General features: G+C 41.6%; 1 protein-coding gene across 1 annotated transcript in view; it reads right to left on the bottom strand.

The window, feature by feature from the left end:
* The window catches only part of LOC103009171 (BICD family-like cargo adapter 1), a 58,269-nt gene extending 40,389 nt beyond the window's left edge, over positions 1-17,880 (bottom strand). Inside the window, exons 1-3 of the mRNA XM_057526213.1 lie at positions 17,729-17,880; positions 17,042-17,420; positions 9,497-9,709 (exon numbers count right to left, since the gene is read on the bottom strand). Of these exons, the coding sequence (XP_057382196.1) occupies positions 9,497-9,709; positions 17,042-17,420; positions 17,729-17,880 (744 nt within the window). The remainder of the gene's footprint in view (positions 1-9,496; positions 9,710-17,041; positions 17,421-17,728) is intronic.
* Between the last annotated feature and the right edge of the window lie 2,592 nt (positions 17,881-20,472).

Genomic DNA, 20,472 nt, shown 5'->3' with positions numbered 1-20,472 from the left:
TTGAATCTATTTTATATATTCCAAGTCTCTATGTAACTTCTGAACATACAGAATACAAGTTATAATCACTCCCTTAATGCCCTTCTCTGCTAATTCTAGTGTGTGTCAACTTTGGGTCAGTTTCAATGGATTGATTTTTCTGCTTGTGGATCATGTTTTCTTGTCTCTTTGTATCCTGATAATCTTTGATTGGATGCCAGACATTGTAAATTTTACCTTATAAGGTGTTGGATATATTTGAATTCCTAAAACTGTTTTTTCCCCCCGTAACTCTTTTTGAGCTTTGTTCTGGGAAATAGTTAAGTTACTTGGACATGGTTTGATCCTTTTGAATCTTGCTTTTTTTAAAAAAAAAAAAAGATTTTTTTTAATTTTATTGATTGATTGATTGTTATGTTGGGTCTTCGTTTCTGTGCTAGGGCTTTCTCTAGTTGCGGCAAGCGGGGGCCACTCTTCATCGCGGTGCGCGGGCCTCTCACTATCGTGGCCTCTCTTGTTGCGGAGCACAGGCTCCAGACGCGCAGGCTCAGTAGTTGTGGCTCACGGGCCTAGTTGCTCCGCGGCATGTGGGATCTTCCCAGACCAGGGCTCGAACCCGTGTCCCCTGCATTAGCAGGCAGATTCTCAACCACTGCGCCACCAGGGAAGCCCTGAATCTTGCTTTTAAGATTTGTCAGGCAGGTCCAGGGCAGTGCTCAGTCTAAAGCTAATTATTTTCTACTATGAAAGCAAGACCTTCCTGAGTAATCCACCCAGTGCCTAATGAAGCATGAAATTTTCCTGTCTGACTGGTAGTAACAGTGCCTGTTCCTATCACTGTGTGAGCACTGGACATCATTGCTTCTAATTTCTTCAAATTCCCAGTCTTGACTAGTTTGCTCACATGCTTGTGCTGGTCAGTCTCTGCTGATTATTCAAGGGAGAACTTCTGTAGATCTCTGCGGTTCTCTCCATGTATCTCTTCTTTCTGATACTTTGTCCCATGAACTGCAGTTGCACTGTTCTCCCTAGACTCACAGCTCCATGTCAACTCAGGGAGTCTACTGGGCTCTGCTTCACTTCCTACTCCTGATGCCAGAGCCTGGAAACTCAAGGCAAAATGGGTCAATTGCAGGGCTCACCTCTTTTGTTTGCCATCCCTCAGGGATCACTGTCCTTCATTGCTTGATGCCCGGTGTCTTGAAAACTATTGTTTCATATAGTCTCTCTGTTTTTTTACGTAGGAACGTAATCTGGCCTCTGTTACTCTAGCTTGGCTGGAAGCAGAAGTTCCCAATATCATCTGCAAATATTTTCTCCTGTTCAGGAGTTTGTCTTTTCATTTTGTCAGTGGTTTCCTTTGCTGTGCAGAAGCTTTTAAGTTTAATTAGGTCCCTTTGTTTATTTTTGCTTTTGTTTCTTTTGCCTTATGAGACAGATCCTAAAATATACTGTCACAATTTATGTCAAAGAATGTTTTGCCTATGTTCTCTTCTAGGAATTTTATGGCTCTAGGTCTTACATTTAGGTCTTTATCTATTTGGGGTTTGTTTTTGTATATGGTGTGAGAAAATGTTCTAATCTCTCTGTTTTACACATAGCTGTCCAGTTTTCCCAACACCACTTATTTATTTTTAAATTTATTTATTTTATTTATTTATTTTTGGCTGCATTGGGTCTTTGTTGCTGCACGTGGGCTTTCTCTAGTTGCGGCCAGCGGGGGCTACTCTTCGTTGCGGTGGGCGTGCTTCTCATTGCGGTGGCTTCTCTTGTTGCAGAGCACAGGCTCTAGGCACTTGGGCTTCAGTAGTTGTGGCATGAGGGCTCAGTAGTTGTGGCTTGCAGGCTCTAGAGCACAGGCTCAGTAGTTGTGGTGCACAGGCTTAGTTGCTCCGCGGCATATGGGATCTTCCCGGACCAGGGATTGAACCCGTGTCCCCTGCGTTGGCAGGTGGATTCTTAACCACTGTGCCACCAGGGAAGTCCCCAGCACCACTTATTGAAGAAACTTTCTCCCATTGTATATTCTTGCCTCCTTTGTTGTAGATTAATTGACCATTGGTGCCTGGGTTTATTCCTAGGCTCTCTGTTCTGTACCATTGATCTATGCATCTGTTTTTGTTCCAGTACCATGCTGTTTTGATTACTGTAGCTTTGTAGTATAGTCTGAAGTCTTGGAGGGTGATACCTCCAGCTTTGTTCTTTTTTCTCAAGATTGCTTTGGCAACTCAGGGTTTTTTGTGGTTTTATTTGAATTTCTTGCTTCTAGCACAAGATGATGTCTCAGGCTCAGCCTGTTAAGTTCCTACTCTAGACTTAGAATTAGTCATTTCTCCTAGGAGTCCTGGTTCCTTTTAGTTGGGAGTGATATTTAGGAAGTAAAATCTGTGCATTAGGGGTACTTATTACTATTAGTATGTCATTGCTTCTAGGCCCTCTGCAGACAAAGCTAGGGAAAAAAATACATGATGAACTGCACTTGTCTTATATGTTCTGATTCTGGCTTGTCTATCTATCCTAACGTTTTTGACTCTTGATTTTTCTGATGTTGACTTCTTGCCTGACTATTCTTTACAGCTGTCCCTCGTGCCCATTCTTTTGTTTTTTATCACACTTGCTATAGCTACTAAAGCATGTCTTGCTAAATACTGAGGTGCTACTATTTTTGTCCCTGGGGTGTATGACACTGCATGACTTTGACCATGAATCTCATTAAACAAAAATGAAGGGATATTGCCATTAAAATAATGTGTAGCAACACTTACTTGCTGAGCACTAATTTTATAATGCCACAGCTCTGTTAATTATTTTCCTATGAGTAACTGATTTAAAAAAAGAAATCAAATTTTCTGTTTTCTATATCATCAAATTTTACAGCCTTCTGAGCATTAGGGCACTGTGACTGGCACTGGAGATACAAACGAGTCAATGACAGTCTTTAGCATGAGTAGGAGTAGTATATACAATACAACTGCTATTTACTAAGCCAGGAAGTATGCTAAGAACTATATAGTCCATAATGCTAACAACCCTGTAAGGTGTATAGTATGATTCTGGTTGTGTTTTTAATAATCCTTATTTTTTTCCACATGAGAAAAATGTGCAGTTGCAAACTCTGAATCTCAAGCAACACAGCTAGTAATCAACAGAACCAAAATAAACCCAGATTCATCTAGTGCCAAAACCTGAATCCATCTCACTATGCCACATTGCCTCCTACAAGGGGTGATGATGGATGAAACATGCCCTGACTTCAACATGGCTTAAAGTTTTCGCTTTCATTCCACAGAACCTCCTTTCAGACACTGACTGTGCCACTTAGGTGGAAGAAAGGCTTACCTGAGAGGTTCCTCCAGTGGCTTGGTGTCATTCTGACAGGCTATCCCAGAGACTCTATTTTGCTTAACGCCTTTACTGATGAAGGAATTAAGATATTTGTAACACTGGCTGCTGATACTCAAGTTGGCAAGAACAGCTGTCACAAATCCTGGTTTCATATTAGAATAGTAATTCTCATCCTTGGCCACATATTATAATCACCTGCTTTATTAAAGAAATATCCTGATGTGCAGATCACATCCCAGAGCAATTAAATGAGAATCTCTGGGGATGGGACCCAGGAATCAGTATTCAGTGCAAAAGCTACCCAGGTGATTCTTATGTGCAATCAGGGATGAGAACTACAGCTTTAGAATACAGGAACAACTTTTGCTAAGCAGCTTTGATAATTTGAGGGTGGGGAGGAGAAGCTTCCAAACCCAGAAAGATGAAACCAAATGAAATGGATAGATACAAACAGCATTTTGAAGTCAGGAAGGAATAAGTATAGAAAGAGGTGTTTCCAAGAATCCATACAGTCTCTGTTCCAAGGCAGTTTGAGTAAAGAAGAGACTGTTATTAATTTAGCCTGGTTCAGGAAAGTTAGAATTTTCACCTGTATGGCTCCAAAGTTTATACTCTATTAAGTCACACTAATCCCTAGTAGTAATAGCTGTCACTAACTGAGCACCTAGTATGGGCCAAATGCTTTAGTTTCTAAACAACTTTATGAGGTAGGTCTCTATTTTACAGAAGATGGATAAAAAGATAGCTTACATTTATTTCTAAACAAGTCATTTGGACCAGTAGCTCCCAACCATGATCCTTGGGGGACACTGAATTGCTATAAAAGTGCACAGAAAGCACTGCGTGTAGACTAAATACATCAAGTCATTAAATGCTGTTGTGATTACAGAATATAAATCCTTCCAGGAGTATTACTAATTCCCTGTCATTTTTATTCTTTTTATTAACCTGCAGATACTAAAATGACATCTATTATCATGTGAGAGTATATAGTATTTTTTTAATATTAAAAAAGGGTCCTCTTTTTGTTGAAATTGGAACTCTCAGACATTGCTGGAGGAAATGTAAAATGATACAATGTTATGTGAAAAGCAGTTTGGCAGTTTCTTAAAAAGTTACACAGAGACATACCAGATAGCAATTCCACTCAAGAGAAATGAAACAAATGTCCACACAAAGACTTGTACATGAATCAAGTTCATGTGCATAGCAGCACTATTCATAATAGTCAAAAACTGGAAATAATCCAAATGTCCATCAACCGGTGAACGGATAAACACAATACACTATATGCACACAAGGGAATACTATTCAGCAATAAAAAGGAACTATTCATATGTGCTACGATGTAAGTGAACCTCACAAACATTATGCTAAAGAAGCCAGACACAAAAAACTACCTGTTGTCTGATTCTATTTATACGAAATATCCAGGAAAGGTAAATCAATACAGATCAAAAGCAGATCAGTGTTGCCCTGGGGCTGAGGGTGTGGGTAGGGGTGGGAGTAAAAACTGACTGCAAAGGTCATCAGGGAACAGTTGGCGGGGGCGGGGTGGGGGGACGGGGGTAGGGAAATGTTCTAAAACTGGTTCACAGTGATGGTGGCACAATTCTATGAATCTGCTGAAAATAACTGAATTGTACTACCTTGTAACTATTCTGAGGCACTGCTTGGAGACCTACGGCTCCTCAGACCATAGTTTGAGAACCACTGATCTAAACCATGGCTTTCCAAGTTATGTCAGGTGGGGTTTTTCCCACCCCATATACTTTTCCATTTATAACCTTATAAGAAGCCTCAATAAACATACAGGTTATCTTTTATTAATATTGAATACCTTATAAGTTTAACTGTATTAAGATTGATAAACTCATTAAAAATAATTAGGCCTTCTAAAAACAATTTGAAATTGGAGGACAACGATGATAGCAGTAGCTTTACTCAGTATTGATGTATTTCTGGATTTAGCTTTGATTTTAAAGTATTGAACACAAATTTTTTAATTCACCCAGTGAAGTAGTTACAAATGCTACCAGTTTTTACGCAGCTCATGTTACAACAGCATCATACTATTTAGGTAAGGAGAAAGCAATGTAAGCTGGCAGCACAACCTGAGGCACCAATGGTCTTTCACCTGTTTAATGTGGCATTCATCTCAAGAGAGCGCATGATATGTTTTTTAGTAATCGTTCTTCAAAGCGTGACAAATGTTTTTAAAACACAATCAAATTTGCAGAATCTGTGAAAAGCAAACATTTTACCAACATTTTCTAGTCTAGTCCAGCTAGACTAGAAGTTCTTTTTCAGTTCTAAAAATTGTATGACAGCATTGGATCATTGTCCTGGACGCCAATGAAGAGCAATGAAGAAGACGCTATCAGAGTCAAAACATTGCAGGCTTTTCTGCTGACTACCTTTACTCACTGAATACAGATACTTTATTTTTCAAGGCAACAATATTCAGGGGCCAGAACTATGGGTCAGCCAGCTTAGGTAACAAAAGAGTATAGAATTTGCAGCTAATTTTTTTTTTCTGTGCCAGTAAACTCCAACCTTATTACCACCTGCAATCCACCTGGCAGGTACAAAACTTAGAGGTCTCACCTCACACCAGGCAGGGGCAGCTCATTTAACTCTGTTTTCATCACTCCAATGCAATATGTTAAGCTGCCTACAGGGACCAAGGGAATCCAGATGTCAATTAAGAAAAAAAAAAAAAGCCCACTGCCATTGTATTAAGTCAAATCTAGCAGCATTAAGAAGATCTACTCCCACAGTGATTCATCTGAATATTGGGCCTTGCAAACCGCCCCGCCCCCAACAAATTTAGACCTAATATGCTAGAACCTCAGGCTCTCCTCTTTTGCAAAAGATAATCAGAACATGATACAGTTGTAACTAACAGAACCAACCTGAAGACTCCTGAATCAGGCATGGCTCTCTATGGGTAAATAATTAAGAACAGGCTCAAATAATCAAGACATGAATCTACCAATAAAAACACTCATATGCTGAAGGAACAAGCAATTACCACCCTAATGTGTTTAACCTACTAATTAGCAAGAGTACCCACCTGGAAAAAGCTGGAAATGCTGTCTTCACAGAAGAGAGCTCCTATATGCAAAAGCCCCCCCCTTTTTTTTTCAAAAGACACCAATTGTACTTGAACATTTGTTATTATTATTATTTTTTAATTTATTTATTTATTTATGGCTGTGTTGGGTCTTCGTTTCTGTGTGAGGGCTTTCTCTAGCTGCGGCAAGCAGGGGCCACTCTTCATCGCAGTGCACGGGCCTCTCACTATCACAGCCTCTCTTGTTGCGGAGCACAGGCTCCAGACGCGCAGGCTCAGTAGTTGTGGCTCACGGGCCTAGTTGCTCCGTGGCATGTGGGATCTTCCCAGACCAGGGCTCGAACCCGTGTCCCCTGCATTAGTAGGCAGATTCTCAACCACTGCGCCACCAGGGAAGCCCAAAAGCCCCTTTTCTCTTCTAGCTGAAGTGAGCCTCTCAACAAATCCTTCTCAATCTTTGCAGCATACCCCTGATATAACAAACTGCTAAAAGCAGACCCCAAACCTTTGGACTCATTTTACTCAGTGACTCTGAAATTAAAGGGCATCCAAAACAATAACTCCCAGCAAATATCAACTACAAAACAAGCCAGTGAGATGGAAATACATGTGAGGTTTTTGTTTCTGACTACCTGTCCTTGAAAATATACAAAAACCACTCTTGAAACCAGTGGTTAACCTGTAACCAGTGCAAAGCCTTGGGCAATGTCACTAAACTTCTGATGTTTACATGGATGGACCTAGAGATTATGATACTAAGTGAAGTAAGTCAGACAGAGAAAGACAAATATCACTTATATGTGGAATCTGATTAGAAAAATGATACAAATAAACTTACTTACAAAACAGAATCAGACTCACAGATCTCGAAATCAAATTTAGGATTACCAAAGGGGAAATGTGGGGGTAAGTGATAAATTAGGAGATTGGGTTGGGAGTAACATATACACATTACTATATATAAAATAGATAACTAATAAGGACCTACTATATAGCACAGGGAACTCTACTCAATTTTCTGTAATAACCTATATGGGAGAAAAATTTGGAAAAGAATGGATGTATGTGTGTGTGTGTGTGTGTGTGTGTGTGTGTGTGTGTGTGGATATATATATATATATATATATCTGATTCACTTTTCTGTAAACCTGAAACTAATACAACATTGTAAGTCAACTATACTGCAATAAAAATATTTTTTAAAAACTATAAAAAAAACCCTCTGATGCTCAGTTTCCTCATCTGTCAAATAAAGGATAAATACCACTACTTCCATCACAGAGTGGTAAAGAGATCAGAGTGCTCTCTCTATGTCACGCTAATATTTGCTTTCTCCCTTTATCTCTCTCGGCCACCTATGTTTCACCAGATCAGAAAGCAGAGTTGAGTTGGCTTCTGCTCACATTATTTTGTAACACGAACTTAGCTCCCAGGAATAATTTCCTCTTAAATTGTTCTGCTTTGTTGTATTCCTTTCATGTCTCCATAAGAAACACTTGTTCAGAGTAAGTATTAAATAAATGTTTTTGAACAAATAAATCAATCTGGCCAGGCCTATCTGGTTAATCTTTCATGAATGATGAATGAAGACTCAAAAACCTATAAACTCTTACAAGAATAGAGAGGCCCTTCCCAGTTGCTGAAAAAGGTCTTATTCTTTATTTTTTTGGCCAAACCACACGGCATCCAGGACCTTAGTTCCCCAAACAGGGAGCAAACCCGTGCCCCCTGCAGTGGAAGTGCGGAGTCTTAACCACTGGACCGCCAGGGAAGTCCATGAAAGAGGTTTTAGAACTGAGTCAGAAAGGCTACTGAGTTGGCCCTGTAATGACTTCTTGAAGAACTGTCCAGCTCCTCCTTTTCCAGCCAATCAAATGGTGATTTGATTCCCTAGCTGAGAAACCTGCAGGCAAGATCTTTAGCTCCACCTACCACCTGAATTCTCACCTTCACATACATTCTGATAGTTCCTGCAACTAGCTATTTTCCAAATTATTAGGTTCCCCCTCCCCTTCCCCATCTCCCCCAGGACCCCTTGTTCATCCTCTCCTCTGTACCTCTCCTTCTTCCTCTCCTTTTCCCTAGTGGTAGCATTTACTTTGCACTTCCTTGTGAGGCATGAAGGTTTTGACCAGTCTCAGGGTGCCCATGGGAAGCAACTATGACACAAACTAGTGAAGTAACCTCATATGCTGCTCTAGCTAAGCCTTCCCTAGAGACCTAACCATGCAGACAAGGGCAGTGCTCTCATGAGAACGTTAGTGCTTAGGGATGAGATCAGAGTAGAAGTTCTTTTTTTCCTCTGGTAACTGAACTCATTTTCAACACATGAGAAAGACTGAGGTACAATAATAAATCCAGCTCTTAATTTTCAAAAGTAGGTGGGTTTAGAGACCAGGGCATTATTAACAACATTCCTGCATTTGTTAAAAGGTTTGTTCTGTATTTAAATTAGATTTCCACCTATCCACCCCTCAAATACCTTCTTTGCAATGATTTTACAGTCTTGACTTTGGTTAATTATTACTTCCATGACACCACCTTATAAAGTTACAAAAAGGAACTTTTACTTAATGTGGAAATAAAGAGAACAAATTTTAAACACAGATACATGCCTCCTTTCATATTTAAATAATATGAAATGTACATTCACAAATGTAAAGTCAATGAAAATCTTTTGCTCTAGAAATTTTCCCCAAGTTTATCAGTTTAAAGATGGCACTGTTTAACATCTGAACTAAATGCATTAACATAGCTTTACCAGAAATAGATTTTCTCTAGGTAAAAGAATCATAGACTTTTAGCGCTATAAGGAACATCAAATCATTAAGCAAACACATTTTAAAAATGAGAAAACTCCCAAGTTAAGTGATTGCCAAAGTCTCACAGCTGGCTAATGACAGGCATGGTCTTTTCTCCTCACGCCTATTTCACCACAGCTGAAATTCTTACAGGTGAAAAATACTTCATTTGTTGATATCAATACCCAAGGCAACAAAAATCAGAACTACTCTTACCATATAAATGGTTGACATTACACAAAAGCTGTTTCAACTTTTATTATTTTATTCCATAAACTCTTAACTTGTAACTCACCCTGCTGAATTGAGCCAATAACCTCTGGTTCTGTTCTGATAATTCCTGGACAGCCTGTGTTTTTTCTCCATCTACTTCCCGTAGATGAACTTGCTGCCTCTCCAACTCATCCTGAAGCTCTTTCACATCATTCTCCAGCTCGGCCTCGCGTCCTTCCCACTCCCCTTCTTGGTTCTCAAATCGTCTTAGTTCACGTTTCTCTTGTTCCAATTGCTGGGTGATAAGTGAAGAGGATTTAAAAACTGTTAAAAATTCCAGAGCCTTTCATTTTTTTCTCTTTTCACACTCTCCTAACTTTTCATTTTCCTAGCCAGTCAGCACAACAAAACACTGTCATGTAGGAAAAGTTGCACACTTCACAGCTGCAAAAATATTCCCTTCTTCCAGATAAGGGAAGGCTGGTTTCACAGAGAATGCCATTCCTACAGAAAACACTTAACGTTATTATGTTTATTCTTGTCCTTGGGCATAGGGGTTCTAGACTTAGGAACTCACTTGAAATTTAGTAAGTCATCTATTAGTTGGTGAAATATACATTTAAACAACTTACAATGAGTCCTTAAGAAAGCTTCTTTTGGGCTTCCCTGGTGGCGCAGTGGTTGAGAATCTGCCTGCCAATGCAGGGGACACGGGTTCGAGCCCTGGTCTGGGAAGATCCCACATGCCACGGAGCAACTGGGCCCGTGAGCCACAACTACTGAGCCTGAGCGTCTGGAGCCTCTGCTCCGCAACAAGAGAGGCCGCGATAGTGAGAGGCCCGTGCACCGCGATGAAGAGTGGCCCCCACTCGCCGTAACTGGAGAAAGCCCTCACACAGAAACGAAGACCCAACACAGCCAAAAATAAAAAAATAATAATAAATAAATAATAAATAAAAAATTTAAAAAAAAAAAAGAAAAAAGAAAGCTTCTTTTGCTGTCAGCTATTATGCTTGGCATAATACCAGGCACTTAGAATCGCAGGATTTTCAGAGATAGAAAGAATTACAGAGATCCTTCAGATTAACCACCTTTTCTTATTCAATACAAATGAAGCAACAGAAGAGTTTTAGTAACAACCTCAAGGTCTATACTACCAAATGGGAGAACTGGGATTTGTGTCTCAGTCACTTGACTGTTTAGTGCTCTAAAGCACAACTTAATAAACATTTGTTGCTATATGTAGCACTGTACTTCAAAATCATTAAGGCAAGTTCAGGTTCAGGCCTACTTTTGTTAAATCATGGCCTATTAGCCTTGCATATTTATTTCTGATCCTTTCTTCTTGAGTGCCTGTTATGTGCTAGCCACTGTGCTGGGTCATAGTGATGGCAAAACAGACATGGTCCTTGCCTTTATGGAGTTTCCATTCTAGTGGGACTGATAAAAGTAGTTAGTTGTACAGTGTGACAAATGGTGTGTAGGAAAAGTACAGATGGTTTGAAGCAGCAGCTCAGTAGAAAAGAACTCTTTTGGATTGAAGGAAATGAGAACATCTTTTTGCTTCTGTGAGAGAATACAAATGCCTCTTTACAGAGGCAAGTACGTTCCCCTACTTACAAAGGATAGTATGTACAAAAAAGTCAACTCTGTACCTCAGGGAGTATATGAAATATATATGAAATGTAAAGCAATGGTCCTCAATTTTTGGTGCTGTCAGAAAATCTCTGGTATAATTTTTAAAAATATATCTACCTGGACACCAGTTCCAAAGATTGATACAGTTAAGAATGGTATGAGGCCTAGGGATGCATCTATCTACCTATCTCTCTATCTATCTATCTACCTACCTATCTAGGTTCTACAGGAAATTCGGATGCACTGAAGGTTGATATCAAGTACTGAGATTGTTTCAACAACCTAAGACGAGCATTTTAATCTTCTCCTTCAGAGTACTCAGACGTCTTTTCACCCTGGGAAACCATGCTCTTATTCAACCCAAGTTCTCACCTTTCAAATGTTTTTTGGAATGCCTCTTTTGGAAAGCCTTAGGGGGCAGTATATAGTTATACAAGATAAACAGTCCCATTACTTCACCTCTGAGACGTGTCTAAAACGAGATTATTCTATTTCATCCTGCCATTTTATTCCCCTAATTTGATCGGAGTGACTTGTGAATATTTCTTAAAGTTTAATTTACCCGCCAAAGATGAAAATTTACTGTGACAGAGCAGTCAGAATAATGTGCCAAAAGAAAAACAGTGATCCAAAATTAAAATTCTGAGCACATTAGCAAAGGCAGTTTTCACCGAAATAAATGTATGCCCTCCAAAGTTGACCACTTCAAGGGAATAACTGATATGGATATAGCCACTCTATTTGTTGAAAAAGTCACATTATAGTTATACTGTATACGGCCTCAGTTTGGAACACATGGGAAAAGGAATGACAAGAGAGGGACTTTTACTCCTCAGCATGAGAATTTTCTGATCTATGCTTCCCTCATTTTTCTGAACTTCCAAAAATGAGAATGTTTTAGTCACTGTACAAACTTCAGAAAGATGAAATGCAGAAGCAAATGCTAACTGCAATCCTAAAACTGTGACACTTGCTTTTATTGAGTTTTTCCAAAATGGAAAAGATCGAGCAGAAGGCTACAGCAAGAACTCAAGTCATCAGTGTCACAGGCCAGATAAATCGGGCTTCTCTTCTAAAAGAACAGAGAGACTTAAAAATATTCAGCAAACAGCTGTTGGTGAATAGCCCAACAAAGTAACTAAAACAGTCTAATCCACTTGGCGGGGGGGCGGGAGGGGGGGCAGCCGGGTTGAGGACAGGTGGTGCTGATCAGTCTATTCTGTCCTTACATTTCTTTGGGCACGTGACAAACTTCCCAATTCAGGTTTCCCCATACTTTGAAAAAAAAAAAATCAAAACTTAATGAACATACAGAATTTAGCCTTTTGTCTATTTTGAGAAAAGAAAGTTTCCTCCTAGAGTTATATTTTCAATTAAGTGCTAAATTAACCAGTAAACTCTAGGCAGAAAATCAACAAGTGTGAAGGCCAGGCTCTGCCCATGCTATTCTTTGTTTCTCAGGGTTATATGGTATTTTAAAGTTAATATCTACACCTGAAACTAATAAAATAATGTGTGTCAGTTATACCTCAATAAAAAAAGAAAAAAATACCAAAACTGTCAAGGTCATCAAAAACAATGAAAATCTAAGAAACTGTTACAGCAATAAGAGATTAAGAAGATCCAGAAACTAAATGTAAGGTGGTATATCCTGGAACAGAAAAAGACATTAGGCAAAGGTTAAGAAATCTGAATAAACTAAGGACATTAGTTAATAATAACATATCAGTATTGGTTCACTAATTATGGCAAGTATACCATGCTAATGTAAGATGTTAATAATAGAGAAACTGGGGGCAGGGCATACGGAAACTCTGTACCATTTTTCCAATTTTTCTGTGAATCTAAAACCATTCTAAAAATCAAGTTTATTTCAAACTCTGAAAAAAACAAAAGTTAGTATCATTAGCCTACCTAAAATTGGTTGTTACAGAAACAGATTTCTACAAAGAACCAAAAAAGCAATACTATTCTCATAAGTCTAGTATATGGTTCTTGAAAAATACAAAGAAAAAATACTACTTTTTAAGTGGACCAAGCACCAAATGCAAATAAGGACCCCTGCGTTTGCTTACCTAAATCTACTACCTCATTATGTAATCATTTTCACCTTACTTGTTTTGCCTCTTTAAAAAAAAGTGCTAGAATCATGAGAATTGGCCTAGGGAAGGGAGAAGAAAATGTAATTAAGGGAAAAGACTACCTTTGCAATAAGAGATAATTCACTAACAGCTGGAAAGGGAAAAAGGGGGATCCTGGATATTAAGAACATATTTTTAAAAACTAAATATATAATCTCTGAAGAAAAAAGTGTATAAATGCAAGTTACTGTTTTAGTTCATATTCTGGGGGGAAAAAACTAAGGACCTGGCTGGATATGTTTTAAAAGCAAAAGGGCTAATTGTGTATGCAGAAGAAATAAATTTTTAAAAATGCCTTTAGATCTTTAAGATTGTGAAAATTTGATTCAGGGAATGAATAAAATACAGTATAGTCAATTTAAGAGTAGAAAAAATGACCAAAACCTTACGGCCCCTCAAATTAACTGAATCTTCATTTTAACCCTAAGAGACACATAACTAAAAAACTTCTATGTTAATATTTAAACCAATAAAGACTTTAAAGAGTATGCCTTTATGGGGCTTCCCTGGTGGCGCAGTGGTTGAGAATCTGCCTGCCAATGCAGGGGACATGGGTTCAAGCCCTGGTCTGGGAAGATCCCACATGCCGCAAAGCGACTAGGCCTGTGAGCCACAACTACTGAGCCTGCGCGTCTGGAGCTTGTGCTCCGCCACAAGAGAGGCCGCGATAGTGAGAGGCCCGCGCACCGCGATGAAGAGTGGCCCCCGCTAGCCGCAACTAGAGAAAGCCCTCGCACAGAAACGAAGACCCAACACAGCCAAAAATAAATTAAATAAATTAATTAATTAAGAAAAAGAAAAAAAGAGTATGCCTTTAATGATAGAGCAGTATAAGATCAAGTACCTTATGTTTTAAATGACAAAACAGAAGCTTAGGTTTGGCGTACAGAACTGGAGAGGTATTCAATATTAGCTAATGAATAGGTAGAGAAGATCTTGAAAATGACTTGTTGGTCCTGGACTTAGAAAGGTGCCAATTTTGAAGTCATAACGAAGCAGATGGGACTAAAACGAGTCTCATTATGTTAACAGTCAAACCAACATTCTCTCAAAGTCCACTCATGTATTTATCTTTCAAACTAACCTATGAGAAAATGTGTTTGACTCCACTGTCTAATAGTTTGTAGAAAATTACAAATGCTTTCTAAAGTAAGGGCTGGTTCTCTACTCCTAAATGTTGAATTTAACTGAAAATCTAGCAGAGTGGCTGTATTAAATTTTAGAAAGAATTTGTCCAAGCAGACATTCTAAAATCAAGGCTGCTTAAAAAACATACTTGCAGGCATAATTTGCAAGGGAAAATTCACTTGCAGGAATCAAATGAAATAGTCCCCTGTTAATCAGATTTGTCACTCTCATTAATACTAAAAGAATTAACAAGGAACTAATGACAATACCTTTATAAGATTTTTTTTTTAAATAAATTTATTTATTTATTTATTTTTGGCTGTGTTGGGTCTTCGTTTCTGTGCGAGGGCTTTCTCCAGTTGCGGCGAGCGGGGGCCACTCTTCATCGCGGTGCGCAGGCCTATCACTGTCGCGGCCTCTCCCGTTGCGGAGGACAGGCTCCAGACGCACAGGCTCAGTAGTTGTGGCTCACGGGCTTAGCTGCTCCGTGGCATGTGGGATCTTCCCAGACCAGGGCTCGAACCCATGTCCCCTGCATTAGCAGGCGGATTCCCAACCACTGCGCCACCAGGGAAGCCCTATAAGATATTTTTAAGTTTACTTTTTAAAAAAACTAAAAAATTTTCATACCTTTCAGACATACCTAGCGGAAAGAGTATAACTGAACTGTCTCATCACTCATTAATATTGATTAATGATCAATATTTTACTTTTTAAAACATTACTTTTTAAACTGTGGTAAAGTATACATAACCTAAAATTTACCATTTTAACCATTTTTAAGTGTACTATTGGTTCAGGACATTCAGTGTTATGCAACCAACCTCCAGAAATTAAAAATAACTAGAGCTCATATGCTGACCTGAGAGGAGTGAAGATTTTTTAAAATAGTTTTTTTTAAAAATAAATTTATTTATTTATTTTTGGCTGCATTGGGTCTTTGTTGCTGCATGCGGGCTTTCTCTAGCTGTGGCGAGAGGGGGCTACCCTTCGTTGCGCTGCGCGGGCTTCTTATTGCAGTGGCTTCTCTTTGTTGCGGAGCATGGGCTCTAGGCACGCAGGCTTCAGCAGTTGTGGCTCACGGGCTTAGTTGCTCGGCGGCATGTGGGATCTTCCCGGACCAGGGCTTGAACCCCTGTCCCCTGAATTGGCAGGCAGATTCTTAACCACTGCGCCACCAGGGAAGCTCTAAAACAGTTGAATAAGAGTTTTAAACTATTTTATTATTGTCTATCAAGTCAACAGCAAAATGTCAAATGTAACTTATTCTTTTACAACAGAACCTTTCTTGTTATAGAATTTGAAGATCATTTTCCTTTGTTGAGGACATGTATAAAGGTTCCACATGGAACCCAGGATGTGTGTAACTGCACACTCGGGATTACCCTGAAATCTATCACCAATCAAACTGACTGATATGATGTTCAAGTTAGCTGTCTCTTTAATCAAGTCCCTCACTGAAGGAATTTGAAATCACAAGCATACAGCTATGCAGTAGTACTTCTATATAGAGACTGTAATTGAATCTTTTTTTTTAAATAAGACACCCTTTTATTTCTAGGCCTCTACCTCAAGTGAAAATTCAACAATTCAGTTCATTGAGTTGTTTTTTGGCAGTCTACCTATAGGTTTCACAAACCACTTTTCAGAGAGGTATCTCAGGAGTTCATCAACTGGCAAACCTAGTTACAACTAGGCACTCAAGTGAACTACAGGGCACTCATCGGTTTCCTTTTTTCTCCCTGATTTGATATGTCATTGGACTACAGACACATTTCTTATTATAGAAAAGTTTCTGAATCTACATTCTGACCGTTCGACAAGTAGCAGTGATATGGGACCAGACTAGGGTCAATTTCAAACCTTATTCAGGACTGTATTATTCTCTTGTAACTAAGAATAAGAAGAACTGAAAAAAAAAAAAAAAAAAAAGAATAAGAAGAACTGGTTGCAACCAAACTGAGTAACAATAGTAAATGTACAGGCAGAAAAGGACAACAGTTAAAGTTATACGGTTCTCATAGGTTGCATTTGGCCATCCAATTGCATGTGTGAGACTCAGAACAGAAATAGAAAAGTACTGTTTAAATACATATAAAAACTGCGGTCCAAATTAAATCCATAACCAATGGTCACATGATGAGCCCAGGGTGGCCTGATTTCTGTAATGGAACCATACCTCCTAATCCTTGACTATTTGAAGGCTATCTAAAGCTCCTTTGGGGGCACTTGCTTCCTTCCTAGCTGCTGCAAAGTTAAAACAAGGGGCCTTAACACCAAAGCTGGAAAGCTTTAGGCTAACACCCTGATTAGCAATTAACTACTTCTCTGAAAACCTGGAGCATGTTTTAAGCCTGGAGCATATTCCCGGCTTTGTAATTACTCTGTGTGCAGGCATCACCTCAGTGCTGTATAAATTAGCCATACTGTAAGTTCTACTTTAGATGCTGTGTATAGTACCTATATAGAACGGCCCACGGCGGTTGGAGCCCTGCATGGACCCATTTGCTGAGCCGGGTGGAAGAGTTAGGTGGGTTCCATGAATGACCTCGTCTCATAATCCATAACCCCCATTCCACCCCCCTTCCAGGCGGTTTTCTGCGAGGTAGGATGAGCAACGAAGGGATGAGGTGGGGTGAGGTAGGTTAGCTACCATGGGCTGGCAGGCGGGTGCCTGTCCCTTCCCCGCCCTCCACCCATCCCCGGGGGGACGTCCTCACCTCCACCTTATCTGTCAGCTCCTTGTGCATCTGCTCGTACTGCCGGCTCATGTCCTGGTTCCTCTCGAGCAGTGCCTTGCCCGCTAGGGCCGCCGACACCAGATCCTTCTGCCGGATCACCGACAGCTGCTCGGGATCCTGGGCGGGCGGCGGCGGCGGCTGCAGTCCGGCCACCTCGGCTAGAGGCCCGGGCCCGTCCTGAGAATGCTCCCCGGAGTCAGACGGCCGTTCCCCGGCCGCCAGCAGCGCCAGCTCCTCTAACCCCTGTTCCAGCTCGCCGGGGCTCCGGGGAAGGAGATGAGAGCGGCGGCGGCAGGACTCCCGACCGCGACCGCGGCGGGCAGCTAGGTGCAGCAGGCGCTGTTCGGCTCTGCGGGTGCTGAAGCCGGCCGGCCAGGTCCAGGCAGAAGACGGACGAGGCCGGCGCGCGTCAGGCCACGGTGGGGAGGGGCCCCGCCGCCTCGCCCCGCCCCTCCCGCGCGCCGGCCGCGTGTGTCCCCTCCCCCGCCCCGGGGCTCAGCTGCTCAGCGCGCGCTGGGGAGGAGGAATGGGTGGCAAAGGAAAGGCTGAGGAAGGGAAGACTGAGGGAACACGAAGCGGGAGGGACGTTGCAAGGAGGAACCGCCGGGTTTTCAGCCGCCCTGTTGCTGCTGCTGGGGCTGCCGCCGCCGGCCGGGCGGCGCTCACGAGGGGGGCTGCGCTCCGCTGTTGCTGTGACGCTCGCTGCTGCTGCTGCTGCGGCTGCCGCCGGCCGCTCTCTGCAGCCGCGCTCCATGTCTCTCGGCTCGGCGGCAGCCCCAGCAGCAGCAGCGGCGGCGGCGGCAACGGCGGCTCCACATCGCGCGCCGCACGGCCCGGCCAGCTCCTTCCTGCCAGCCTCTGCTCCTTCAGTTCACCGGGCCGGCGGCACCCCGCCCCGAGCTTCCTGCCGCGCCCCCTCTCCCCGCCACTTGCCGGCGCCTGACGCGCGGGGGTACCTACCTGTTCGCTGTGCCCGCGAGCGATTCAGCGGTTCGTGAGTCTCCTCAGCGACGCCGAGGTGCCGCCGGCGGTCTTAAGCCCTGCGCTGCGCTCGCCACCTGTGGAGACGGTAGGCTCATCCCTAACGGTCCGGGCGGCTCCCCGGCGCAGCCACGCCCCAGACCTCGGGTCCACCTCGGGGTGTGGCCCCGCCCCCAGCACGCTCACCTCGGGGTGTGGCCTCGCGCGCACCTTGGACAAGGCCCCGCCCCCAGCCTCGTTCTCACCTCAGGCACCGCCTGGCCCCTGGCCTCACTCCCACTTCTGGGCTGGGGCGTTTCTCTGTGTTCGATGGGTCTCAGTCTTAGGTGGTCTCCAAGGGGACTGAGGACATTCCTCCAGCCACGGATTTTGGGTCTGAGCTCCCGCGAGAGCTAAGCAGTCAGGAGATGGAGCCCTAGAGAGCCATAGGAGAAGAGATGACTTCAGAAACCCAGCATCTTAATGCTGACGACTCAGGGATATAAGGGACCAGCTGCCTTGGAGATCAGCAGCCCCGAAAGAGAGGGTTTATGTTGACAAGTAAAGGAAAAAAACGGCTCACAGGGACTTCCCTCGTGGCGCAGTGGTTAAGAATCCGCCTGCCAATGCAGGGGACGCAGATTCAAGCCCTGGTCCGGGAAGATCCCACATGCCACGGAGCAACTAAGCCCATGCGCCACAACTACTGGGCCGGCGCTCTAGAGTCCGTGAGCCACAACTACTGAGCCCACGTGCCACAACTACTGAAGCCTGCACGCCTAGAGCCCGTGCTCCACAACAAGAGAAGCCACCTCAATGAGAAGCCCAAGCAACGAAGAGTAGTTCCCGCTCACCGCAACTAGAGGAAGCCCATGCGCAGCAACGAAGACCCAACACAGCCAAAAATAAATAAATAAATTAAAAAAAATCCCACTGGAAGATCATGATTTATGTGATCTTCTTGTGGTAAAAGACACAGGTCTGCCATGTTTACACTGCCTGCCCCACCCTGGAGGCTCTAAAAAAAAAAAAAAGTTTGTTTCAGCTATTTATTTTTCCTTGATGCAGACTTGCAGCCTATCTTTCCCCAAAGGTCTTTGTCTTGCCTTCCTTAAACTCAGTGGTCCTACTCCATTAGACTTGCCTGTTATTGTGAGAATGAACTATTACAATGCTAACTCTAATTTCTGAAGATCTTTCCTCACAATGTTCCCCTGCCTAACCTGACTAGGAAGTGATCATTTTCTACTACAGGTGTGGCCCTAAGTACTATCTTCCTGTGAATAGTCAAAGAAGACCAGCCCAAGTTTGGAGAACTATTAATAATAGTGATTCTTACACTTTTTGGTCCCAGAATCTCTCACTCTTAAAAATCAAAGATCTCAAAAACCTTTAGTTTATAATGGTTTAGATATATACTATATTAAAAATTAAAACTGAAAAAAATTATTTATTTAAAATACTTATAATAAACCTATTACATGTTAACATAATGTATTTAATGAAAAATAACTATATAGTCCCAAATCAAAAAAAAATGAGCAAAAGGAGTGATATTATTTTTTATTTTTGCAAATCTCTTTAATGTTCGCTTAATTGCAGAAAATGGATTTTTATATCTGCCTCTCCATTCAATGTAGTGATGTTTCATTTTGGTTGAAATATATGAAGAAAATCTGGTCTCACAAAGATTTGGTTGGGAAGAGGAGGAATATTTTAATAGCCTTTTCTGATTGTTGAGGGTATTTTTCTTTGATAACATACCAAAACTCAACAAGTGATAGCTTCTGAAAGATTAGTCGCAATGTGGAATCAAAAAACATATCAAGGAAATCCATTGATCTTTCTTCCACCTGAAGGGCTCTTTTACGCATGTGTGATTGATTCTTTTTTATTGTTTTTTTGTGATTGAGTCTTCCACAGTATGTATCAGTCATTTGGAAAATACTAGTTCCCTAAGTTATGCAGATCTTCCAAATATTGTTACATGTCATTATACTATATATTTAAAAATCCCATTCATTAATATCACCACTGATCTCATCAGAAAAGTCTTCACGTATTGGTGAGCTATCAAGCTCACTGCGGTGGATTTGAGTTTTCCAAAATTCTTATTTCCACTGCAAATCTCCAACTTTATCATTGGTAACCACAGTGTCTATTGTTTTCCTTGAAGTGACAGTCTTTTTTTTTTTTTTTAATGAGTTTGGTCTTTTTTTAAAATTAATTAATTAAATAATTAATTTATTCATTTATTTATTTATTTTTGGCTGCGTTGGGTCTTTGTTGCTGCACGTGGGCTTTCTCTAGTTGCAGCGAGCGGGAGCTTCTCTTGGTTGTGGTTTGCAGGTTTCTCATTGCAGTGGCTACTCTTGTTGCGGAGCATGGGCTCTAGGCGCACGGGCTTCAGCAGTTGTAGCTCGCAGGCTCTAGAGTGCAGGCTCAGTAGT

The sequence above is a fragment of the Balaenoptera acutorostrata genome, chromosome 13, assembly GCF_949987535.1.
Source record: "Balaenoptera acutorostrata chromosome 13, mBalAcu1.1, whole genome shotgun sequence".
Lineage (NCBI taxonomy): Eukaryota > Metazoa > Chordata > Mammalia > Artiodactyla > Balaenopteridae > Balaenoptera > Balaenoptera acutorostrata.
This window is presented reverse-complemented; position numbering and strand designations above follow the sequence as displayed.